Here is a 27,574-nt window from a genome sequence, read left to right as displayed (position 1 = left end):
TATTACTATGTGTGTCAACTGCACTGGTGGTCCTACTGGACGGCTGGACATAACCTACAAGAAATTGACTTCACTCCAGCTGATGTTGATAATGGTAGGTTGCACGTCCTTTTATTGCCGGGAGCTAGGACTCCTGAGATCCCCCCCCCCCTTATTGCAGATGGCCTTACGTTGCTGGAAGGCGGCGCTCAGGTATACGCACCTGGGTGGCAACTACTCTGGGAACACCCCATTGCTGGGGATTCCCCTGGCCAGAGGCAGACTGACAAAGCACACTTTGTCCCCCTGGTTAGAGGTGGGTGTGAGTACAGTGGCTGACCTGTTCGGTGACGAAGCGCTAATGGACCATAACACATTTGTACAGTGCACCGGTGCCCCTGCTTCCCTGTTCCTTACACATACGGCATTGATCAGATTTGTTAATAAATATTGGGCCCCTCAGAGAGCACCTTGCCCTGACAATGAACTGATCAAGATGGTGTATTATATGGGAGGTGGGAGACACTTGGTGAATTGGTTATACACTGGCATTAGCCACACATACGAGAGTCCCCCTACATGCATTGAAGGCTCAATGGGAGGTGGAATTGGGAAGAGAACTCTCGAACAGGGACTGGGCCATTATGCTAGAACACCCCAGAAAAATCCCTAGGAATGCTCGATTTAAGTTTATACAGACGATGATTTTTCACCGAGCAGATCTCACTCCACATAGGCTGGATAGAATGTTTCCCCAGACTCAACACCACTTCCCGCGCTGCCTGATGGGGGGGGCAGGATTCCAACACATGGTATGGGACTGCCCTAAACTGAGAACCTACTGGGAATCAGTGAGGCACTTACTGGATTCTTCCACACACATTGCTCTCACTGATACAGCGGCGGAATGCATACTAGGGCTTCATGCCCGGATCACCACTAACGAGGTGCAATACCGCTTTATAAATTTGGCGTGTATAATAGCCATTCGAAACATAACTAGGAAGTGGAAATCCCGTAGTCCCCAGGAAGCACATACCTGGCAGGGGGAGGTGCACCGTTGGGCCGCAGCAGAGGGCGCAACACTCCGCAGAGAAGAATCCAGGGGACTAAGGAAGACACCGATCTCCCTCGACTGGGAGGTGATGTTGGAAGGTCTGCGAGCGCAAGAAGTGGCATTGTTTTGAGTGATGTTGCGACTGCCCTGAAGAGTTCTTACGGCGGCTAAAGGGTATACCGCACATTTACCTTGTGGCGTGCTAGTGAGAGTTCTCCTACTCTGTTCACCTTTATGACAATGCCCGCCCTTTAGTAGTTCCGGCAGCATTTCTCTATTAGCAGCATCGACCGCGACCTTGGGGTGGGGGGTAGTTGGGGGTTTTGTAGGGGGCTGTTCACCTTTTGTTTTTTCCTCCCTTTTTCTCTTTTTCATTTTCTCCTTTCTCCCTCCCCTCCCCCCCTTTTTATGGAACCCTATTTTCCTTCCAGTGATGACTCAGTTGAAGGTATGTTTAGTATAACTCTGTCCTGCACTATGCTTCCCCCTATATTACTCATCACGGCTGACTGTGACAGGATATAGTTTATTGTATTTGTAGGGAAGCCTTGTTCCTTGACTCATGAAACCTGTTATCACTATTGTACTACAAATGGGTGTATTATGTCATCAGCAGTTTTTGTAATGCATGGACTCTTTACGATGTGGAAACCAATAAAAGAATGTTACAACAAAAAAAAACCTCTAAACACTCTGAAACCTCTTATGGCCGAGCCGCTTATACGAACATCTCCATGGCATAGCATTGCCATTGATATAATGGGACCTATTGGATCTCAGAACAAATATGTGGTTTCTGTTATTGATCTATATTCAAGGTGTCCCATTTTGAGGGTGTTTTGAGAAAATCAATTCTGAGATTGCTGTACAGTGTTTGGACGATATTGTTGTTGAAGAGGGGCTTCCTGCACTTTTGGTAAGTGATAACGGGGTGCAATTTACTTCTAGATGTACTAAAGAGTATTTTGAGAGAGTAGGGATAAGGCACTGTACCACTTCTCTCTATAACCCAAGTGGAAATGGAATGATTGAACGTTTTAATAGGCTTTTAAAGAACGCTATACAGTCTGCCATTAGTAATAATTGCAATTGGGAGGAACAACTGTTTAAAACTGTCTGGATGTACAGAACTACTCCGCATGAATCCGGATTGGTTGTTTAATAATAATCAGCCTAGCGTATCTATGGACATGGTAAGGTCCAGAATTGAAAGCAAACATCTGAAAATCAAAGAAGTTTATGATTTGAAACATAACACCAAATTTTGTGACATCAGTGTCGGTTCATGGGTTAAGGTTAAGAAACCTTGGAAGGTAAAGAAAGGTGAGTCAATTCTCGGAACCTTTAAAGATCACTAAGATTTTCCGTAATGCTGTACAACTGAGTGATGGTAAGGTATGGAATCTGAAACGTATTGCTGTACTTAAGAGTGATATTCACTTATATAATAACCATGACAATTCAGGTTTGTCAAGAAGCTCATCTCAATATTTCTATATTGATGATGATGTTGCTCCTATTGACAATAGGGGTTCTGCAAATGCTATGGATAACTCTTGTGATATTGATTGTTCTCAGAGTAATCCTAGTGGTGTTGATCATCCTACCGAGGTGTCTCTGGATATTGGCGTGTGAGAACATCCTGCTGAGGATCCTTCCTCTGGGAAGAGCAGGATGGGTGACACAGGGGTCGGTACTGAGATTTCTGAAATGGTGGATGCAGCAATATTACTAATGGTGTCTCTGGGAATAGTAATGTGGTTAATGACCGCACAGTTCGTACTCGTACCAAACCAAAATGGTTAAAAGATTTTATTTGTGATAATGAGTCATCTTAATTTTATCTTATTGTGTTTTTGTTTTGTTATTTTGTATTATAAGGAGGAAGATGTGTTGTGTTCCTTTAAGTATCGTGTTCTCGTGCAGTAGCACGAGGGATGTTTTGTTCAGAATTATTACTCATGCCGTAGCATGAGGATTGTAGGTTGCATTGCATGTTTATTTTGAATGTACATTCCAGCTCCTACGGTTGTTCCATGGTCAGTTTGAGCAGTTCGCTGCGCTGCTGCTGAAGGAAGGACTTGAAGGAAGCTGCTCCCTGGATTGATGTTCACTTTCAATAAATACTTTAATCGTATGGATTTGGAGTATTACTTCACACTCTGTCAAGGAGTTATTTACAGAAAGCCTAGCAGTCGGAGCTTTGTATATAAGCGATATCATGCAGCAGAAATTATCAGGCAAGTTAAATTTCCTCATGACCGCGGCCAAATAGGCCCAATTGAACCTATCAAAGGCCTTCGTCGCGTCCAGCGTAAGGGCGGCCAGAGGGAGAGAGAAAGTAGTAGCGATATTGATAGCCCCTACTAGATCTTGCGTGTGGTCTGCTAGGTGTCTGCCTTTAATAAAGCCCTTTTGACCTTCATGTATAATCGAGCTTGCCAACCCCCCAACCTAGCAGCCATAATAGCAGTGAAGATTTTATAATCGCTGTTTAGGAGCGAAATTGGGCGAAATGACCCACATTCTTTCAGATCTTTCTCTGGCTTAGGAATTAGGACCACCGTAGCGTCGTTCCCAGACTTTGGAGGATCCTTTCCCCCCAAGAGAATGCTATTAAAGACAGTAGCCAAGCCTGGGGCGATCTCAACACTAAGGGCCCGGTAACGTTCCCCGGGTAGACCGTCGGGGCCGGCCGCCTTCTCCCGCTTCACTTGCCCTATTACCCTGCTAATCTCTTCCGCAGAGATCTCTCCATCCAAAGTCTTGCTTTGCTCCGGTGAAAGCTTTGGAGTGGAAATTGATTCTAGCCAGGCATCTCTCGCTACCTTATCCTCACACGCATCCTCTTTGTAAATGGCCTGAAAAAAGTCCTGGAACGTACATCCTATTTCCGATTTTGTGAGCCGAGGAGCTGCTTCCCCCTCCACCCTAATCTCCCTAATATAATTTCGAGCTTGGTCGGCTTTGGTTTTCCAGGTGAGGATTTTACCAGCCGCCTCCCCAAACTCGAAATGAGAGTTTTTGCTTGCCTCCCACCTCCTAGCAACCCTTGCCTGTAATAGATTTTTTTGTTGAGATTTTAGTAAACCAAGTCTTTCTTGATCCGCACCCGAGCCAATATGTGCGCCCAATTTGTTTTCAATACCTTTCATTTCAACCTCCAATTCTCAATACTTTCCCTAAACTTCTTTCTTCTGTACGACGATCGACTTGTAATGCAACCCCTACAAAAAGCTTTCAATGCATCCCACACAGTGGGAACATCAGCTGTATCTAAATTGGCCTCCAAAAAATGCTGGGTCTCTGATCGGAGAAAGATGGCTTCATTCTCCTCTAGTAAGATGGTACGATCAAAAGACCAGTTTGTTAGTGGCCTGATTTTAGAGTAAATGAAATGGCTGAATGATCGAAAAGATGTGAGGGGAGATAGGTAATGTCCATCAGTAAGTCTTTAAGACTATAGCTGAATAGAGCAAAGTCGATCCTTGACAGATGTTTATATTTGAAGTTTCTGAAAGAAACCCCCAGCTTAGCCCCTGCCCTTTCCCTCCAAATATCTGCGAGGCCTAGTTGAGTCATTATTGTTAGAAGGCCTTGCCTAGATTTAGAAAGGACGCAGGCTCTAGAGTTAGCAGATTCATCCAATTTTGGGTTCAGCACGATATTAAAATCACCAGCCCAGATTACGGGGTCGTGAAAGGCTACTAAGTGGTCGCGTATAGTATTCATATAGGAGGGATCATCCTGGTTTGGGCCGTAGTACCCAACCAGGGTATATGGAAGGCCATCCAGCACAACCCTTAACAGGAGCCACCTACCGCTCTTGTCTTCCCTATACTCCACGATTTGTGCTTTGGCCTGCTTCTTAAAAATCCAAAGGACCCCTCTGATATGTGCTGATTGGTCTGTACCCAAAAAAATGTCTATCAATTTTTCTTTTCTTAAAATCTCTACTGTTTCAGATTTAAGGAGGTGTGACTCCTGTATGACTATGACCTGTGCCGGGTAGTCCCTCAAATATTGAATTTTTTTTACTCTTCTACCCCTAGTGCGCAGGCCATTGACATTCCAGGATAAAAATGTTATCTGCGTCATTCTGTAACAACCCCCTTCACTGCCCCATCCAGATTCCCTGAGGCTCTGTTATCTTTTTTTTTTTTATTCTTTTTAGCGCATAACATTAAAGGTATCTGGCCTTGGTAACTCAACCCCCAGTCGGTGCACAAATCTATTTAGTTTAGAATATTACGAGGGCTCAGACCCATGTGGATTTTTTTCCTTTTTACCCCTACCACCCTGTGTGACACCCCCCCCCCCGGGAAAACCCCACCCAACTTACACTGGACTGATGTATCGCCAGTTTTGCATCCTCTAGCCCCCTCCCCTTCCTCCTCTTCCCCCTCTACTGCCAAACTGAGTCGCAAGTTGTGCTTAGATGATTCCAATTGATTTCCCCCCCTGTGTCCCATCAATGCCCTTTTACCATCCCCCTACTTTCTTATTTTAGTTTTTAATTCATTTTTTTTTCTTTTCTTTATCTTTTTTTATTCCAAATATTATAATTATTTCCTTTTTTTTATTTTTCTACTCTTAACACTTAGTACAACCTTTTATTCTTTAAACACTGGGGACTATACTGTTAATTCTTCTTTTACCTCACTCACTAGCAGGGAGTGTCAGCTCGTATCCCCTAAGGGTTTCCTGCCCCCCCCCCGTGTAAGATCCCTTAACGATTCCAACATCTCGTCAGCCTCAAGAGGAAATTTAAGATTATACATCTTGTTATTATACATAACTTGCAAGAAGGCAGGAAACCTCATCTGCACTGTCGCACCCAAGGCTCTGAATTTTTCCATCCTTTGCCCTAGTTCCCGCTGCCGATCCAAGGTGGTCTTTGATAGATCTGAGCGGGCCTTTTAGCGTCTTATCTTTTAGGGCCAAGTTTAGGATTTTTTCCTTAAGTGCGTAGGTAAGAAAGTTGACCAGGATTTTTCTGGGCTTAGCCTTGCCAGGCTTTAGACAAAATGCGTCCCTATGAATCCTTTGGATGTCTTTCTCCAGGGTGTCCAGCGTCTCCTCCAAATTTAGTGTGTTCTTTACTAGGCCCACAATGAAAGACTTGATATTACTCCTCTCTTTCCCCTCAGGAATCTTCAGGAGTCGGAGGTTGTTTCTCCTAGAATAGTTCTCCAAGGACTCCACCCTCTCCCGAATCGCATCCCCTTCTCTTCTCAGAGATTGGTTTTTTAATTCAGCAGATCCTAAATTTGCCTTCAGCTCCTCCACAGATCCTTCAAGGGACTCTGTCCTTTCATTCAGGCGATCTACTTTCCTTTCCAGGACATCATATGCAGCCCTAATCTCGGTTTGGTTCTCTGCGGAAACCATAAATCCCTGCCTTATGTCTGCCTTCAAGGAGGTTAGCAACGTCTCAATCGAGGAACAGACCCCCCCGCCACCCCCACCCCCCAGAACCACCAGCTTCTGGAGGTACAGGGATTTCTAACATTGGAACCTCACCTGACTCACATAACTCAATCAAAACAGGTACCGGGGTCGCAGCTACATCCGGGGGTACTATGGTATCAGGAGCCTGAAAATCCTGTGCATACTGAAGGCTGGCTACCTCGGCTGACTCGACTACCTCAACTGACCCAACTGCCTCCGCCATCTGGACTGTGCTTTCTGACTTATCTGCCTTGTCTACGGGAGAGCCCGTGCGGGCCAGAGGTGAAGCTGACATATGAGAGGCTTTATTCATGATAAACTGCCTGCTTGAATCTAAGTGCCCAGAGAGGTTTGCTTGAACAGAGGGGTTACTTTGATGGGATTGATGAATATTCAAAACCTGGGGCAGTACTTTGAAAAATGAGCGCAGGGAGGGAGTAATGCGAGATGATTGAATATCTCCTTGTCCCTTCTTAGCAGCTGCTCTTTGAAGCCTATTCGACTCAGTGACAGTAACACCCCCACATCTCCTGGGGCGTCTGCCTTAAGCTGCTCTTCTCAACTACCGCAGCTGACTCAGCTACAGCTCCTGCCCCCCTTACAGAAGCCCCCTTTCGCTACCACACTCTATCAGTGAAGCTTGGGGACAATGGCTACTCTTACTGCCCCTACCCCTTACTCATTTTGATTTACTTTTGGCAATTTTCTTTCCTCTATTCAAATTTGGGCTCTTAATCTTATTTGGCATGCACCCGTCTCCTGTTTCAGACTCAACCCGACCTGGCCCACACTCGCCGTTACTCACGGAGTCTCCAGCCTCTCCAGCCTCTCCATCTGTCTCCTCCTGACTGGCTTCAACGCCGACGGTAGCACACTCCTCCGCCGCCGCCGGAAACGCTGCAGAAGCAGAAGGAGCCGGGGAAGCAGCCGCTATGGGGAAGAAGGCGCATATACCCAGTGCTCCCGCAGCCTTGCCTCGGTCCTCGCCGCTTGCACTAATGCCTCCAGCACCCCCCCCGGAGGAGACCGCGGGCCGCCGCTCTGGGCAACTTCTCAGCACCACGGCTGCACACTGCCAATGCTGCGGCAGGGAGAGTCTGTGAGCGGGAGCGGGAACCTGACCCATTCCCCTGAAGCACATCCGCGGGCAGACTGGAGCACAGCAAGGTATGCTTAATTAAGCACTGTTTTCCTCGCGCATCATCTGTTTAGAGAGGCAGCATCGAGCAGGGGAGAAAGGTGGAGGGGTCTGCCGAGGGCACGCGCTGCCGCTCAACACGCGGGCGCCATGTTCTCCAACAACATCCCCTTATTAAACTCACACTCTAGCAGCTAAATATGTTTTTGGGATATTTCTTGTAGATTCCTCAAACAGGCCCAAGGTTTTTGAAGTTAAAAAAAATACCTGTGAACTAATCAGGCTAGCCATAGTTACAAAGTTTCCATCTCAGATTTTGTATAATATATGGGCTGTTCACATGTTGTAGAGTGTTTTTAAATGCCATTTTGCGATTCATATTAGTGCTTGTGCTCATCATTGTGGTAGAATACATTAACATAAGCAAAAACGGAAAGTGAAGACTAACCTTAACAATATTTTTTTATTTTTGTTTTCAGGAAGCTCACACTTGACAGACCAGACTAGTCCTTACCAGGGTATAGGGAACAGCACAAGCCAAGACCCTTCCATCTACAGGTATATGTTAACTTCGAGGCTAGCCTTTCTATACAATTCAGCTTGAAACTATTTTTAAGAACCATGCTATTAAATTACCACCCAAAAATGTCCTACTGACTTTACCTTTCAGTTGAATAGCACTTGTTAGTTGATTCCTTCATATTGATTGAATTCTGGACACTCATTCATACATAGTTCATATGTACAAACAGAAGTATTTGATATCGACAGAGATTAAACTATATCGCCTGTTTGAAAAGTATAAATATTTCTGGGAAGGGATGATTTGTTATTAGTGATAAGTTTGTGTATTTTAGTACTCTTAAGTTTATTGTGGAATACAAGAAATAGAACTCCAGGATGAGCCAAACGTTGCAGTAAGTAACAGGTTTATCAGTGAACACCTCACCCATCAACTGCCTCAGTGCAACTGCTAAAATGAACGCTGTACACATTCCAAGCTATACATTCTCATCCATACTGTTCCCTTTCAGAACAGAGAAGTTATAGCATCAGACTCCTCTCTTTTTAATAACTTGAAGCTAATACATGTTTAAACTAAATGCACATATTATATACCAACTTGAACCAGTAATTTATATACAGAATATTCCTATCTCATAACCAAACAGAACAAATGCATGTGACTAATTTCCTATTAATTTGTAACATAGTCTTAAAGGTATCCTTTTCCAATATTGTTTTCTTTGATTCACTGTTTAAATCATTGGTTATGGGAGGGTTCATTCCTGCCTTCTGATGACATCTCACATCTGTCATATAAGTTTCATTCTTCTGAGAATCTAGAAACTCAACTCCACTTTAGTCCCAGATCCTTCCATCTGCTGTCTTCAGCGTATTCCTGAATAACTTGATAACGTTTTGAGCTTTTGCAAACATTGAACACTTTACATGGCCAACAGTAGCTATAATTTTGATGTTTTTCTTCACCTCAAAATTTCTCTTTAATTGTTTTTGAATCCCTATCACCCGATCTGTTCTTTCTTCAGTCTCATTAAACTTGTTGACACCTTTGTTCCAATCCAACCATCTGGGTCATAAAATGGTGTTAGATCTTCTTTTAAATAGTTCAAAAGGGCTCTTCCCCATTGATGAATGAAGAGAATGGAAAGGGGCGACCACTCGGTCCCCCCGAACGTATGGTTGGGTGCCCCGATCCTCCCGGAAAACCATTTTGGGCGGGGGGCGTGTCTCGGCTGGTATGCCCGAAGCGGCGTAGCCGGGGCGCGCCTTTTCCCGCCCAAGAGGGGTTGTCTAGACACCTACACCGATGACCACGCCCAGTAGGCGTACCGGAGGAGGGTACACGCCCTCCCGCAGAAGAATAAATAGAGCGGGAATCCGAAGAAGCGTCCTCTTGTTCCTGTGCTCTGAAGGCTGCACCCACTCGTTGCTCGTGAGCCCTCGACGGAACAAGCAGCAATTTTGAGAACTTGTAATCTTGTGGTTTCTCTTTCAGTTATTTGGAGTTCGAAGAGTTCAGGACCTCGTTGATCGACTAGGAGCGGATACTCGAAACCATGGCTGGCAAGAAAGCAGAAAAGGGTTCCGAGACGGATAAGGTGCTACGCCTGTTGTCGAACCGGATGGCTTGCATGGACCGGAAACTCGGACAAGTCCAATCGATCGGTCGAGGTTTGGCGGAGGTCAAGAAATAACTAGCTGCACTGAGCAATCCCGGTAACCCTAAGAAGGTAATAGGCCCGGCCTTGCCTGGAATCGTCCCCGAGGGTAGAGGGAAGCGGGTCAAGAAGAGGGCGGTTTCAGGGGAGGGTCCGGTCCCAGAGGTACCCTTAACCGCCCCTATCGCACCGGCAGACAACCCGGTACCAATCCCAGATGCGGGTCAGCCGATCCCGGTAGTGATTACCCCCGCTAACGATGAGGAAATGCCTCCCGAATTGGCCACCCAGTTGGCTGCATGGCTCAGTAGAAAGGCAGGAGGGGCAGTGGCACCTGGAGACACGGCCGAAGAGGCCAAGCTACTAATCCAGCAATTGCGGCAGTCGAGAGAGGCCGCAAAGGCGAATGTTCCTCTTGTTTCCCCACAGGTGGCACCAGTGGGACCTGCAGTTGGTCACGAGAAAACGGCGGGAACAACGACCGAACCGGGTAAGCTCACTTTGCCAATGGTGGGGGAGGGTTCATTACCCTCAAGGCGGGAAAAGGTGGCACAGCACATCCCTATGGCCACAAAAGAGTTAATATGGGGAGACAAATATGTCAATATGTTTTCATTATTAACTGACCATCGCGAGATGGAATATGCTAAAACCCAGAAATATTTGTGGCACCCGAGCGTGTGGCGCGCCAAGATGGCGGAATTCAGGGTGGATGAGACGGTAACAAATTGGGTTAAGGCCTTTTCTATATTTACTGCAGTTATGGGGGAACGTAAACCCGAGGTGTTAACTGAACTGTCTTGCTATCAAAATCGTATTATGGATTTTTATGCAATGTACGAGGGAGAGGAATGGAAAGGTTATGACATGAAATTCCGAAAAGCAAAAGAATATGATGCTTCTCTGACATGGGACTTCCTCGACTCGGTGTCATGGCACAAGCAGCTCCTGCCAGGGGCGACAGGTACATCCTCGCCGGGCGGGAGTGGGTCGGGGGTCGTCCGCCAAAAGCCCGCGGTGCCCTTTCGAGCGGGCGCCGGTGGGGATCACCAGCAGAAAAACGGCGGGAATGACGGCAAGCGGGGGGTCTGTTGGGGCTTCAATCGAGGCAACTGTAACAGACCGCAAGGAACATGTAGGTTCAAGCATGTGTGTGCGGGCTGTGGGAATTCCTCACACCCGGAGAGTTCATGTAGATCAAAGAATAGCGGGACAGGAGGAAAAGGAGGGTCCAAGCAGGAATAAGGTAGAACGTTGTGACCAATTGCCTACACACGTTGATCTCATGGCTATGACTCCTTGGTTGAACAAATACCCTGATCATGTCTCCGCTGGGGTGTTGAGGAAGGGATTCTTACACGGCTTCCACATCCCGGCGGGGGATTTTCGAGGGGACTCCTTTTGTAAAAACCAGTTATCGGTGCAACACAACCCAAGTGTGGTAGAGAAGAAAATTGCGAAAGAAGTCGGCTTAGGGCGAGAGGCAGGGCCTTTTCATCGCCCGCCGGTGGCGGAATTCATCTGTTCCCCGTTAGGGGTTGTCCCGAAGAAAGACCCAGGGGAGTTTAGGCTTATTCATAACCTGTCTGCTCCAAGGGGTTCCTCGGTGAACGAGGCCATTAACCCAGAAGCTTGTTCGGTGCGGTACGCATCGTTCGATGAGGCCGTGGCCATGCTGAATCGCCTGGGCCCCGGGGCGCTGATGGCGAAATCTGATATCGAGTCGGCGTTCCGGTTGCTCCCGGTACACCCGCAGGATCAGCGTCTGCTAGGTTTTGCATTCCAAGGGAGTTATTACATGGATAAATGCATGCCTATGGGTTGCTCCATTTCTTGTGCCTATTTTGAAATGTTCAGTTGTTTTTTAGAATGGGCATTCACCGAGGCCACAGGGCATAGGCATGTTGTGCACTATCTTGATGACTTCCTGTTCTTGGGAGCAGCCGGCGATACGAAATGTGCGCAGGCGCTGCACGACTTCTGCATCCTCATGAGGGAGTTTGGAGTCCCATTGGCACCAGGTAAGACGGTTGGACCATCTACTTCACTGGAGTTTCTGGGAATTGAGCTCGATTCTGTGGAGGGATGTTTCCGTTTGCCGATGGCAAAGGTGGCCAAGTTTAGGGCTTCCTTGAAGCTATGCCTGGGTAAGGAGAAAGTGACCCTGCACCAGTTGCAACAAACAGTGGGCCAGCTTAACTTTGCCTTGAGAGTGATACCAATGGCCTGCCCCTTCTCACGCTCTATTGCACAAGCTATGGTTGGTCTCAAAGAAGGACACCACCGTACGAGACTGTCTGCAGAGGTTCGCCAGGATATGCGCATTTGGTTGGCATTTCTGGCGGACTTCAACGGTCGAGTCGTGTGGAACAAGCCGCCAGCGTCTTCAGATGAACTAGGTCTGTGGACTGACTCAGCGGGGAGTGTGGGATTTGGCGCCATCTTTGGTAATCGATGGTCGGCGCAAACATGGCCGACGTGGTGGCACTCCAGCGGTCTCACAGGTAACATTGGGTTCCTGGAGCTATTCCCCATTTGGGTTGCTCTGATGGCATGGCCAGACGATTTCAGGGACCGCTCAGTGGTGTTTTGGTCAGATAATATGATTGTTGTCGAATGCATTAACCAACAGGCAGCACGCTGCAAATGGATCTTGAGATTGTTGAAAGAAGTTGTGCTGCTTTGCATGAGACTGAATGTACAGTTCAGGGCGAAACATGTGCCGGGTGTACTGAATCATGCGGCTGATGCACTCTCTCGTTCACATATGCAGGCGTTCAGGGGTTATTTACCTACAGCGGACCTAGCGGCGGCACCATTCCCCGAAGCACTTTGGCTAATCGGTGCCCCGGATTACAAGACCTCGTGGCAGCAAGCTTAGCCCCCAGGACAAGGACTGCATACGAAGGAGCGTTTCGTTCCTATTGCACGTTTTTGGGTCCGACAGGGAATCGGAACTGGGGTCAGGAGGAATCCTTCCTGGGGTTCCTGGTAGCACTGCACAGAGAAGGCCGATCAGCGGCAACGGCCAATAGGCATAGGGCGGCCATTTCATTCATGGCGCGGGTGCATGGCATAAAAGACCCAACGGGTTCCTTTTTAGTGAAGAAAGCCCTTCACGGCTAGCAGCGCCTCGAGGGTCGCAAGCAAGACGCAAGGCGCCCGATTGGCTTAGATAGGCTGTCTCTACTTGTAGCGAAACTAGACGAGACATGCTCCTGCCATTTCGAAGCAGTTCTGTTCCGGGCAGCTTTCGCATTAGCGTTCCATGGGGCTATGCGGGTGAGCGAACTGGTCGCAAGGAATAAGAAAGACGTTGAGGGAGGCTTGTGCAGGGATCACGTCCAAATGAGGGGTGATTCGATGGTGGTCGCGATAGCCAGGTCCAAGACCGACCAAGGGGCTATGGGAAATAGTGTTGTCATGCAGCGCGCGCGAGGGTCCCCACGTGCCCGATAAAGTGTATAGAGGAATACTTGGCACTAAGGGCGGCTACATGGGGGGGGGGAAGTTTGCTGAGCCACAAGGATGGCACCCCACTGACGAGGTTTCAGTTCCAGAGGGTGCTAGCACTGACAATCGCTGCTGCGGGCATGGACCCGTGCGATTTTGGGACCCACTCCTTTAGGATAGGGGCTGCTACTGAGGCTACAGCCAGGGGTCAGAGTGCGGATGAAGTGAAACAGTTGGGACGATGGTCCTCGAATTGCTTCAAAAGATATGTGCGATTGCACATGTTGTAAAGATCAATTGACATGCACTCACGCTTCTTGTCTTTTGTTTTAATTACAGTTTCGCGAGCCTGTCACGCGGGGCGGAATTCGCAGTCGACCCAGTACCAGGAGACCAGCGGTCATGGATCACCGTCTAGAGAGAGAGTGGTATGGGTCGTGGGCCACTCATACGTGAGGCGGCCGGGGACGTATTCAATATTTACAACAAGGGGTGGTGAGGGACAGAGTCTCTGAATTAAGCAGAAAGCTCTCACCCAGTCAAGAGATCAGGGCTAGATCCAACACCGTTTTTTAGCTCACTGCACCATCCCAGTTTCAGAACCTGGCTGTATGCAAATTAGTCTGTTCCTGTCCCAGTGCATGATGGGAACAGGGCAAACCAAACTACAAAAGCCAATTCTTACACTGGGAAGGAAACAAGCTCCCGGGGACCGGTTTCTGGCATTACAGCCGTCTTCGGCCCGGTTTGCTTGAATCCTGATGGTGCAATGAGCAAGGGTCTCACATCTGAGAATACCCTTCCACGCTTAGGGTGGACAAAAATATTTACAAGGGGTGGTGAGGGACAGAGTCTCTGAATTAAGCAGAAAGCTCTCACCCAGTCAAGAGATCAGGGCTAGATCCAACACCGTTTTTTAGCTCACTGCACCATCCCAGTTTCAGAACCTGGCTGTATGCAAATTAGTCTGTTCCTGTCCCAGTGCATGATGGGAACAGGGCAAACCAAACTACAAAAGCCAATTCTTACACTGGGAAGGAAACAAGCTCCCGGGGACCGGTTTCTGGCATTACAGCTGTCTTCGGCCCGGTTTGCTTGAATCCTGATGGTGCAATGAGCAAGGGTCTCACATCTGAGAATACCCTTCCACGCTTAGGGTGGACAAAAATATTTACAACAAGGGGTGGTGAGGGACAGAGTCTCTGAATTAAGCAGAAAGCTCTCACCCAGTCAAGAGATCAGGGCTAGATCCAACACCGTTTTTTAGCTCACTGCACCATCCCAGTTTCAGAACCTGGCTGTATGCAAATTAGTCTGTTCCTGTCCCAGTGCATGATGGGAACAGGGCAAACCAAACTACAAAAGCCAATTCTTACACTGGGAAGGAAACAAGCTCCCGGGGACCGGTTTCTGGCATTACAGCCGTCTTCGGCCCGGTTTGCTTGAATCCTGATGGTGCAATGAGCAAGGGTCTCACATCTGAGAATACCCTTCCACGCTTAGGGTGGACAAAAATATTTACAACAAGGGGTGGTGAGGGACAGAGTCTCTGAATTAAGCAGAAAGCTCTCACCCAGTCAAGAGATCAGGGCTAGATCCAACACCGTTTTTTAGCTCACTGCACCATCCCAGTTTCAGAACCTGGCTGTATGCAAATTAGTCTGTTCCTGTCCCAGTGCATGATGGGAACAGGGCAAACCAAACTACTGGGTAAGAGTGGTCTGTTTAATTCAGACACTCTGTTCATCACCACCCCCTTTTCTAAATCGTTTTTGGCCACTATAGGTGTGGCAGGGTATACTCAGACATGAGTCCCTTTCTCACTGCTCCATCAGGATTCAAGCAAGCCGGGCCGAAGAAGGCTGAAATGCCAGAAACCGGTCCCCGGTAGCTTGTCTCCTTTCTGGTGAAGAATTGGCTTGGTAGTTTAGTCTGCCCTGTTCCCATGATGCACTGGGCCAGGGACAGACTGATTTGCATATAGCCAGGTTCTGAGCTGGGATGGGGCAGTGAGATAAATAACGGTGATGGATCAAGCCCTGATCTTTGGACTGGGTAAGAGTGGTCTGTTTAATTCAGACACTCTGTTCATCACCACCCCCTTTTCTAAATCGTTTTTGGCCACTATAGGTGTGGCAGGGTATACTCAGACATGAGTCCCTTTCTCACTGCTCCATCAGGATTCAAGCAAGCCGGGCCGAAGAAGGCTGAAATGCCAGAAACCGGTCCCCGGTAGCTTGTCTCCTTTCTGGTGAAGAATTGGCTTGGTAGTTTAGTCTGCCCTGTTCCCATGATGCACTGGGCCAGGGACAGACTGATTTGCATATAGCCAGGTTCTGAGCTGGGATGGGGCAGTGAGATAAATAACGGTGATGGATCAAGCCCTGATCTTTGGACTGGGTAAGAGTGGTCTGTTTAATTCAGACACTCTGTTCATCACCACCCCCTTTTCTAAATCGTTTTTGGCCACTATAGGTGTGGCAGGGTATACTCAGACATGAGTCCCTTTCTCACTGCTCCATCAGGATTCAAGCAAGCCGGGCCGAAGAAGGCTGAAATGCCAGAAACCGGTCCCCGGTAGCTTGTCTCCTTTCTGGTGAAGAATTGGCTTGGTAGTTTAGTCTGCCCTGTTCCCATGATGCACTGGGCCAGGGACAGACTGATTTGCATATAGCCAGGTTCTGAGCTGGGATGGGGCAGTGAGATAAATAACGGTGATGGATCAAGCCCTGATCTTTGGACTGGGTAAGAGTGGTCTGTTTAATTCAGACACTCTGTTCATCACCACCCTGTTACATCCTGTCTTTCCTTTTCTTATTAATTATTTATTTATGCTTGTATGACATCACTCTGTTCTACTGATGTCTTCCCTGCATGTTATGTTATGATTCCAACCTCACCTGTATTCTAGAAGGTTTAAGTGTAATGAAGCAGTTGTACCTTGGATTTTGATCTGTGTACTTGCTGATGCTGTGCTGGACATTAAACCTACTCATTTTCTACAAATGCTTCCTGATTGATTTCAACATATTTTGGCGACGAGGGAAAAAAACATTCTACACTCCTGTCATCTCACCAGCACAGGTACAGAGTGTCTATTTTAAAAAAAAAAACTTTCTTCTAAATGTGCTCTGATTGCACCAGCGGCAGCTTTTAAGTTACAAAACTTATCATATGCGCTTTAATAGCACCTGCGGCTGTATTATTTTATTATTGTTGTGGATTACCCTGGATTTCACCTATTTTTACTATTCCTGTGCTCGTCCTGTCTTCCTGAAGAAAAAGACAACGTTTTGACTACATCGTGTTTCTTTGAAACTATTATCTGCGCACTCCTTCAAACCCCGTGTTCCTGTGACTTTCCCACCGCTAACTACTTAATTTTGTACCTTTCGTATATTTTTGAACGGTCACCGCCATCTGCATCATTCAATTCCTGCACGAGCAGCGCTGCCATCGCTCGCAAGCAGCTGTTCTCCTCGAGTCTTCTTGTGATCCGTTACCAAGGATACGAGTTGTTTACAAGACATTACCTCGCACGCTTTCCTACGCGAGTTATTTCATCGTCTTCATAACAACGCGTCGTCACGCATATGCGCAGCGCGTCATAACGTCGGCGGCCATTTTGTGTTGCCTAGGATACAGAAACCAACATTACACGGAGCTCCGACTACGAGGCACAATTTACTGTTATTTCGAATATTTTGGACACAGATTTTCACACGGCAAGATTACTAACTAATATTTCATTCACATTTTAACTTATTTTAGCTTATTACATAGGAACAGGATTTTTCTTTTATTTTTTTATTTTTCATATATCGTTTTCTTACAGCCTATTTATAATGCTTCATTTTATCTGATATTGTTAATTGAAGTACTTTAGCTGCTTTTACAAATTGTTTTATTATCTATTATTACATTTAAGTATGCAGTTCGACCCCCCAGCGAAATTTCTACAAACTAAGGGTGACCCTCCTATGCCATGGGTAAGATGGAAGGAGGAGTTTATTACATATATGAAGGCAATTGATGGGGAACGCATGGGAGCAGAAAGGAAGAAAAGTATTTTCCTTCATTGTTTAGGATCAGAAGGTCAGGTTATCTTTAGGTCTTTACCTCAAGTTACAGTACAAAACGATGGTAGTGGTGACAATTTAAATGTGTATAACGAAGCCTTATTACGTATAGAGAAAAGATTTAAACCTGTCACCAGCATTGCCCTTAATCGATTTAAATTTTATACAAGAGAACAAAAGTCTGATGAAAACTTTGATGATTTCCTTACAGGTTTGAGATCACTATCTATACATTGTAATTTTGGGATGTTAACAGATGAAATGATCAGAGATCAAATCATAGTGCATGTTAAAAATAAAAAAATACAGGAGAGATTGTGGGTGTTGGGTAATCCCACGTTAGCTGAGGCCATTTCAGAAGCTAAAGCTTTAGAACAATCTGAGAAATGGATGGAGGTTGTTAAAGATAATGCTAGTAAGAAAGCTACAGAAGAGGAAATATGCAATGTTAAACTCAGGAACGATAATCATATGCAACAAACCTATCAACGTCCTCAACCTTCACGTTTTCAACAAAATTACAGAGGAGGTTTCAATAGAAATTTTCAGGGAACTTTTGGTAGTACGTCTGTGTGTTATAGATGTGGAAATAGATCACATTTGGCTTCCTTCCCTGGATGTCCTGCTCTCAATAAGGAATGTAGAAATTGTGGTAGAATGGGACATTTCACCAGTGTTTGCAAAGACGTCAAACGAAATACCACACCCTCTAAGGGAGCAGTTTCTGTTCTCACTTGTAATGAAACCACTCACAATAGCAATTCACAAGATTCATTACAGGTAACAGACATGATAGACAAGGGTTTTGTTGTCTCAATAATTGATATGGTTCCGGCGCACATTAAAAAATCACCAAATGCTGATTTCATTGTATGTCAAGTTAAGTTATCCTTAATGGTAGACTCAGGATCACCATGGACTATTATGACAGAACAGTATTTGTTTGAAAAGTTAAGTGACCATCTTAGTATTAGTAAGTTAGAACAACCAGACATTATGGCTGTTAGTTTTGAAGGACACCATATCGAAGTTGAAGGTTATTTTGAAGTGTCCATACATTTTAAGCACAGATCTGCTGACATAAAGCTTTACATTGCAAAAAAAGGTGTTAATGTCCTGGGTTGGCGTGACCAATATAAGCTAGGTATTATACTTAATCCAAGAGCTAAGGAACCAGTTATGTTATGTGATGATGCACTTTATAACGAAGTAGCCACAGTGGAAGATAATTTTAAGATTGATGGTGAAGAACAAAAACTTGTCAACTCTTTTAAAAATGTTTTTTGTGACAAATTGGGGAGGTTAAAGAGTTTCTCACACAAGATCGTTTTAAAAGACAATGCTATACCGGTGAAACAAAAAATAAGGGGTGTACCTATTAGTGTGAGACAAGAACTAAAAGACATGTTAAAAGAATTGTCAGATGAGGGAATAATTGAAACTATTGAGTCAGCGGAGTGGGTTTCCCCCATAGTTTTAGTCCGCAAGCCTGATCAAAAATTAAGAGTGTGTGTAGACCTCAGGGCCCTAAATGCTAATATTGTCATAGACTGTCACCCTTTACCCAATATCAACGAAGTAGTATCAATGTTTGAAGGTGCAAAAATATTTTCAACGTTAGATTTGCGTTCAGCGTACCATCAGATTGAACTTAAAGAGGAATCTAAGAAACTGACAGCATTTATTACACCATTTGGTTTATATCAATACACTAGAATGCCTTTTGGGCTGGCGTCAGCCGCGTCAGTTTTCCAAAGAGTCATGTTTATGATTTTCAGAGATTTAGATGAATACGTTAAGTGCTTTCAGGACGATATTCTGATTTTTTCAAGGAATGAAAATGACCATGTAGGACATCTCTATGAAGTTTGCAAAAGGTTAGAAGATCATGGTCTTACCTTAAAAGCCCACAAATGTAAACTGTTCCAACGTTCAGTTGAATATCTAGGACATACCTTATCTGGAGATGGAATTATTCCCAAGAAAAATAATGTTGATGCCATACTCAAAGCACCATCACCTGTTAATAGAGATCAATTACTGTCATTCACAGGAATGTGTGAATACTATAGCAAATTTGTGCAAGGTTTTGCTACCAAAATGGAACCGCTGCGAAGTTTGTTGAGACAGAATGTGATGTATGTCTGGTCTAAGGAACAACAGGAGGCTTTTGAGTTAATAAAAAGGGATATTGTCAATGCCCCCACGTTGAAACCTTTCAGGATGAAGAAAGAATGTGTTATAACTGTAGATGCGAGTCTATATGGACTAGGGGGTGTTCTGTCACAGAGAGAAGGAAAAGAGGAGTGGAACGTAGCCTTTGCTTCTCGCACACTAAATGACTGTGAAAGGAGGTATGCAGTGATCGAGAGGGAGCTTCTTGCATGTGTGTGGGCTGTTGAACATTTTCGTTTGTATGTCTGGGGCTGTAGATTTATTCTGCGAACGGATCATAAGCCGTTAGTTAATATTCTATCTACTGGTGGTGGATGGAATTCGACTGCCAGAATTGCAAGATTGTCATCCAAGTTACAGGAGTATAATTTCAGTACGGAATATGTCCCAGGAAAAAAAAATGTCACCGCGGATTTTCTTTCTCGACTTCCATGTAAACAAGATGGTGTTGATGTCATTAGAGAGTTTGATTTTTCTGTATCTATTACTGATGTATTGGGTGATCAGTTTCAAGAGATTACTGAGGAGATGTGGAATAAGTGCATTAGTGAAGACGATAAGTGGAGCACCCTCAAAAAATTTGTGATGGAGGGTTGGCCCAAGAAAAATGTGATTATGGAGGAGTTATTGCCTTTTGCTAAGGTTGCAGATGAGTTGGAAATGGAGAATGATTTTTTGTTTAAAGCTGGCAAATGTGTTCCACCGCAGGGTATACATGACATGATTCTCAAATTGGCTCACAAGACACACCCAGGTATATCGTCCATGAAGAGATTGATAAGGACCTTTTTTTGGTGGCCAGGAATGGATGCGTTCATTGACAGAACTTTAAGGGAATGTACTGAGTGTATATCTAGTGAAAAGATGCTTAGAACTAATGTTCCACCTTTAAAGGTGACAAAATGGCCAGAGGTGCCTTGGAAAAAATTAGCTTTCGACATTGCGGGACCTTTCAAGAACTTACCAGAGAATTCACGTTTTGCATTGGTGTTAATTGATTTCCATTCAAAGTGGCCAGAGGTGAAGTTTGTTCCCTCTGCCACCACTAATGCTGTTATTTTGTTTTTCAAGGAGATTTTTGCTCGAGAAGGCTGCCCTTCTATTCTTGTAACGGACAATGGTGTCCAGTTGAAATCATTAGAGATGGAAAACTTTCTGAAGGGACATGGTATTGTGCACAAATGTACATCTTTGTATGAACCGCATGAAAATGGTCAAGTAGAAAGGTTCAATAGGGTGTTGAAATCTTATGTTGCTGATGTCATTAATACACGTGGAGAATGGTTGAGTGAGTTGAGAGAGAGGTTGTGGGTTTATCGAATTACGCCTCATTCCACGACTGGAATTAGTCCTTTCAAATTATTGAAGGGTAGAGATCCAGCCTCCAAAATTTGTCCATGGTGGCTTATGGATAAATGTCAAGACAAATTATCAACTAGGGAATGTGTACATGATACGGCTAAAAGAGTCGAAGAGAAACAGAACAAGACCATGTGTTGGTACAACAAAAAATGGAATGTCAAAATGCATGATTTTGTTGTAGGGGATTGGGTGCGAATTAAGAAACCTGGTTTAATGACTAAAGGTTCCTCTAAGTTTGGTAGACCTATACAAGTAAAAAAAGTGTTCTCTAATTCTGTTATTACTCAGGATGGTAAGTTATGGAACACTAAAAGAATTGCAAAATGTAACCATGCTGCTCATGGTGCCTGTGCTAAGAATTTACCGTGTTCTGATATTTCAGGGCAGGGTAATCAAGACACCATCGCCTCAAGGATCAAACGTGATGTGCGGGTTACCAATAGACCTTTGAAATATAGAGATAAGAAAAGGAAAGACAGGATGTAACACATCCCCCTTTTCCATAACAAAGATACACTAAACATAGTCTCTATATTTCAAAGGTCTATTGTTTAATTCAGACACTCTGTTCATCACCACCCCCTTTTCTAAATCGTTTTTGGCCACTATAGGTGTGGCAGGGTATACTCAGACATGACTCCCTTTCTCACTGCTCCATCAGGATTCAAGCAAGCCGGGCCGAAGAAGGCTGAAATGCCAGAAACCGGTCCCCGGTAGCTTGTCTCCTTTCTGGTGAAGAATTGGCTTGGTAGTTTAGTCTGCCCTGTTCCCATGATGCACTGGGCCAGGGACAGACTGATTTGCATATAGCCAGGTTCTGAGCTGGGATGGGGCAGTGAGATAAATAACGGTGATGGATCAAGCCCTGATCTTTGGACTGGGTAAGAGTGGTCTGTTTAATTCAGACACTCTGTTCATCACCACCCCCTTTTCTAAATCGTTTTTGGCCACTATAGGTGTGGCAGGGTATACTCAGACATGAGTCCCTTTCTCACTGCTCCATCAGGATTCAAGCAAGCCGGGCCGAAGAAGGCTGAAATGCCAGAAACCGGTCCCCGGCAGCTTGTCTCCTTTCTGGTGAAGAATTGGCTTGGTAGTTTAGTCTGCCCTGTTCCCATGATGCACTGGGCCAGGGACAGACTGATTTGCATATAGCCAGGTTCTGAGCTGGGATGGGGCAGTGAGATAAATAACGGTGATGGATCAAGCCCTGATCTTTGGACTGGGTAAGAGTGGTCTGTTTAATTCAGACACTCTGTTCATCACCACCCCCTTTTCTAAATCGTTTTTGGCCACTATAGGTGTGGCAGGGTATACTCAGACATGAGTCCCTTTCTCACTGCTCCATCAGGATTCAAGCAAGCCGGGCCGAAGAAGGCTGAAATGCCAGAAACCGGTCCCCGGTAGCTTGTCTCCTTTCTGGTGAAGAATTGGCTTGGTAGTTTAGTCTGCCCTGTTCCCATGATGCACTGGGCCAGGGACAGACTGATTTGCATATAGCCAGGTTCTGAGCTGGGATGGGGCAGTGAGATAAATAACGGTGCTGGATCAAGCCCTGATCTTTGGACTGGGTAAGAGTGGTCTGTTTAATTCAGACACTCTGTTCATCACCACCCCCTTTTCTAAATCGTTTTTGGCCACTATGGGTGTGGCAGGGTATACTCAGACATGAGTCCCTTTCTCTCTGCTCCATCAGGATTCAAGCAAGCCGGGCCGAAGAAGGCTGAAATGCCAGAAACCGGTCCCCGGTAGCTTGTCTCCTTTCTGGTGAAGAATTGGCTTGGTAGTTTAGTCTGCCCTGTTCCCATGATGCACTGGGCCAGGGACAGACTGATTTGCATATAGCCAGGTTCTGAGCTGGGATGGGGCAGTGAGATAAATAACGGTGATGGATCAAGCCCTGATCTTTGGACTGGGTAAGAGTGGTCTGTTTAATTCAGACACTCTGTTCATCACCACCCCCTTTTCTAAATCGTTTTTGGCCACTATAGGTGTGGCAGGGTATACTCAGACATGAGTCCCTTTCTCACTGCTCCATCAGGATTCAAGCAAGCCGGGCCGAAGAAGACTGAAATGCTAGAAACCGGTCCCCGGTAGCTTGTCTCCTTTCTGGTGAAGAATTGGCTTGGTAGTTTAGTCTGCCCTGTTCCCATGATGCACTGGGCCAGGGACAGACTGATTTGCATATAGCCAGGTTCTGAGCTGGGATGGGGCAGTGAGATAAATAACGGTGATGGATCAAGCCCTGATCTTTGGACTGGGTAAGAGTGGTCTGTTTAATTCAGACACTCTGTTCATCACCACCCCCTTTTCTAAATCGTGGACGTATTCAAAGCAGGTGACGTGACTCACGCAGCTGGGGAATACGGGTACGGAGTGGCCTTCCACGGGAAGAGCGGGCTCTGTTTTGACCAATTCGAGTCATATGTTGAGGGTCTCTTAGGGCGGCAAAGGTCACCGCCATCTGTAGTCATAGTACACCTGGGGGGCAATGACTTGGTGACATTGGGTAGACGAGTGTTGTTTGAACAAATTTTGTCTGCTGTTAGCTGGTTGGCTAAAAGAGTCCCGGGGTGCACGATTGCCTGGTCCCACATGATTCCCAGGAAGGTATGGCGGGGGGACCTTTCGGTGTCAGCACTGAACCATTCGGTGAAGAGGGTTAACAAAAAAAATGGTAGATTGTTTCGCTCTTCGCAGTTGCATAGCATTCCTCATGGGTGTATTCGGGGTGATCACATGTATCTAAATGATGGGGTTCACCTATCCCGGGAGGGGAATGATTTACTCATAGGAGACTTTGTAGCATGGCTAAGGGGTTTGAGGAAGCATGACCTTTAGGAGGAGTTGGGGGGGCCGGATAGTCGGTCAACTATCCGGCCTGTGGCGGTAAGGTCATGATCGGTGAGCAGTAATTTCAAGGTCCCTAGAGGGGGGCGCCACCCAGAATGGATGGGAGCGCCCGGGGGGAGGCGGCCATTGGCCCCTCCCACGGGGAGGCGGCACCCACTAAGGATGGGTCGCCTAAGGGGAGACGGCCATAGGCCCCTCCCAGGGGAGGAGGCGGCTATATGCCCCTCCTACTAATTTCCCGGGGGCCGGATATCGGCAACGGCAGATAGAGTGTGGGGATGGGGGGGGAGTCCACGCTGTCCTTCCTACAGGTACCTCACACGGGAACTCGGACGACCTTTAAGATGGCGTCGAGTGAAAAGGGGCCCCCACCACGACAAGGAAAGTTACAGTTGGCAATGAGGGTAGAGTCCTCTGCGCATGCGCCACTCACACCGTGAGGGCGAGAGCCCTTAATGCTAGGATGTACAATTTTAATTTAGAATGTATGCATTTGCAGGATGTTAGACTCGGCTAGGAAACCTTTGTATTAGAGATCTGTTAAGGTTAGCCAAAGAACATGTCTTCATCGAAATGTAATAAATGTAAAATTGTACGTGATTATAAAACTTTTATTTAATGTTTTAAATTTTGTTTCATATTTTAATAAATACGGCCGGGAGGGTGACTCCCTCCCGCCTTCCAAAAGTTCAAGCCTGCGTCCGACTTCCCATCCTTGGGGATTGTGTTGGGAGGGGGTGACGGGCATCCCGGCCATATGGAAAGGGGCGACCACTCGGTCCCCCCGAACGTATGGTTGGGTGCCCCGATCCTCCCGGGAAACCATTTTGGGCGGGGGGCGTGTCTCGGCTGGTATGCCCGAAGCGGCGTAGCCGGGGCGCGCCTTTTCCCGCCCAAGAGGGGTTGTCCTAGACACCTACACCGATGACCACGCCCAGTAGGCGTACCGGAGGAGGGTACACGCCCTCCCGCAGAACAATAAATAGAGCGGGAATCCGAAGAAGCGTCCTCTTGTTCCTGTGCTCTGAAGGCTGCACCCACTTGTTGCTCGTGAGCCCTCGACGGAAATAGTTCAAAAGGGCTCTTCCCCATTGATGAATGAAGAGAAGTGATATGCTGTGATTTTTTTGTTGTAGTTCTATCGAATGAAGAGAATTACTCCTGGCTAATTGAATATTTTCCTAGAGTTTAATTAAATCTCCCAATAGCTCTGTTTGTTTCAGGAAGATAAATTTAACTCTTTTTTATGACAAATGCCACAAGATACAAAATATGCACTTATTTCTTTTGAGCAAAATCGAAGTCCGTTACCAGACAAAATAAACTTCAGAAGGATCTCTCTTTGGAGTATTTCTTTAAAATCTTTTAAAATACTAGCAGATGAAATGTCTCGAACATTGCTGATTTCAATCCATCAACACTACTAAATAAGCATGAGAAAAAGAGCAAATGTGTGTTGACGGTCACAAGGGTGAGCCCGATGCCTTGCGGCTAGCACGCTACAGCCCCACCCCCTCATTAGGTCACATGAACATCGAGCCGCCTTCCGCAAAATCACTTCTGTGTCAGGATTGCCGGAATTGGCACCCTAGACGCGATGAGGTCGGGTGCATGATTTTTTGGCAGAGCATCTCCAGCCCTCTATGCTGCCAGGACCAAACCCATGCTGCTTGGACAGATCATGATGGGGAGCAGAGGAAGCAGGTGAAGCAGCCAGGTGCCTTGCCTAGGTAAGGAGTTCTCCTGTGCTTGAGAAATCATCGCAGTCGACCATCCCTGCCCTGCTGAAGGTGCCTCAATAGGCCATCCCATTTTCTTTTTTTCTAAAATGATAGCAGCCGCCAGCCTAGTCAGTATAAAATCTACAGGCTTTAAAAAGCCTAAACAGCCATTCACTCCCGGATAACTATGGTCAACAAAGGGTTAATTTAAGATCACCCCCAGTTAGTTGAGTGGACAAAGGCATGTTGCAAATAGTTTTGAGGGGTGCAGGAGTTGCTCTGCTTTGAGTCCATTTTTGGTAAATAGGAGGGCAAAGAGGAAAGCTGCACAAACATGTATCCGTTGTGGTAAGGAGGGAGAAGAAGTCGGCAAAGAAAGGGGGTGTAGTGGATAAATGGAGCAGCTCTCCCCAGCCCTGTCGACAAGTAAGTCCTCTCCTCCTGCTCTGGGTTACATCAGGATCCGCCTTAGATCCAGCTGCCACCGGGGGTGACTCGGTGTCTGAATCTGTCTCAACTCTTGAGTCTGGAAGTACTCGGATGATGTTCAGAATAGATTACCATGGCACTACTACCAGTCCACAACATACCAGGGGTAGAGGAAAGTTGGTAATAGCCTCAGTGGGCACCGGACCAGGGGCGGTCACTGGACAAGGGGCAAGCGTGGCAGAGAAGACCTAGAAGGACTATCCCTTATTTGTGAGAAATTATAAACCATCATTGGAGGAAGTAAGCAATCTGTCAGAGGAACAGGGTATAGGTAAGGAAATTGTTTGTGCCCCCACGGTTAGCACAGCAATGGCTCCAATGTTGAATGTAACAGCACGAAGTGCAGAGTCAAATTTGGAGTCGGAAGTCGTAAAAATTCCAGCCCTCTCCCAAGTTACAGATATTCCAGGACCCATGAGTTTACTTCAGGAAGACACACCTCAAAACCCTCAGGGGATGGAGAACGCTAGTGATGTGGCTCAAATTTAACAGCAAGTCAATGAAGCTCGGCAATCTAGTTGTAGCCATTCCTCGAAGCATCAGTTCCAGCAGCTTTTTTAAACTATTCTAGCTGAGATCAGAGAATGCAAAAATTCACAGGCCCAGGAAATGACTTCAGTCCACTTAAGTATAGATAGAATTGAGGATATGGTACAACAAATTCCATAGCGAATTAAAGAACAGGAGCAGCGAGTGTCTGATATGGAGGACCACTCCTCTAGCTGGGATAATGAGATTGCTACTCTTCGAAAGAAACTACAGGGTGGAAATCGATAAAATGGAGAACTATGCGATACGTTCTAATCTCTGCTTTACAGGGATTATAGAAGATAACAAACATCTAAACAGTCAATCTAACCCTCTTCTATTTATGGAAACCATGATTAAAGAACATATTCTCCAGAATCAACATAGACATAATGTTTTCTTAAAGGAAGCTGTGGCTATGGCTTTTTAAGATCTCGCAGCCAACAATCTCCTAACGAACACCTTCAATTTCTTGGTGTTGTTGAGGCTGTTGTACCTAGGTACTTTTTAGAGTACTATATCTTTGTAACCGCTTTTTTTTCTTATTATTTTTTCCCCTAAATTAGAATCTGGCCCATTTGCTAGGGGTGTATATCAGGTCCTGCTTTTCGTTTCTAATCAGTGTTTTTTTGTACACCACATAAGGAGGAGTTCTAGTATGATGTTAAGAAAGTGGTAAGAATATGTATTACTGCTAGACTGCAGCATTTCTATGTCCTTAACCAGATAAAAAGTGAATAGCTCCGATATGAAGTAATCCACTGATAAGTACTACCTAAATGGCAGGCGCAAATTAGGTGGCGTCTTTTTTGTTTGCTCAAGCACTTTTTTGTAATTGTCTGCACTTCGACTTTTGCACTTTATGTTTTTTTGCACTTTTATACTTTTGCACTTTGTAGAGAGCAGTATCTTTTCTCTGCCATAGACCAGTATTCGGTCATCAACCAGCGGCTGCTTTGTAGCTTCATCTTCTAGACTGAAAGTAGATTTTTTAGTTGCTTTAAAAAAAAAAATCTTGAACAACACTTTAGGCCAAGTTATAGTTTATTGATAAGAAAGTGGTAAGAATGTATAGTATAGTATTGCTAGATTGCAGCATTTTTATG

The 27,574-nt window shown here is 45.8% G+C and overlaps 1 protein-coding gene across 1 annotated transcript in view; it reads left to right on the top strand.

Annotated features, from left to right (window-relative positions):
- Window positions 1-27,574, top strand: part of RBM11 (RNA binding motif protein 11) — a 196,095-nt gene that overhangs the window by 68,327 nt on the left and 100,194 nt on the right. The window contains exon 3 of the mRNA XM_086933265.1: window positions 8,105-8,183. Coding sequence (XP_086789391.1) covers window positions 8,105-8,183 — 79 coding nt within the window. The remainder of the gene's footprint in view (window positions 1-8,104; window positions 8,184-27,574) is intronic.

This window comes from Lissotriton vulgaris, chromosome 8 (genome assembly GCF_964263255.1).
Source record: "Lissotriton vulgaris chromosome 8, aLisVul1.2, whole genome shotgun sequence".
NCBI classification, from domain to species: domain Eukaryota; kingdom Metazoa; phylum Chordata; class Amphibia; order Caudata; family Salamandridae; genus Lissotriton; species Lissotriton vulgaris.
This window is presented reverse-complemented; position numbering and strand designations above follow the sequence as displayed.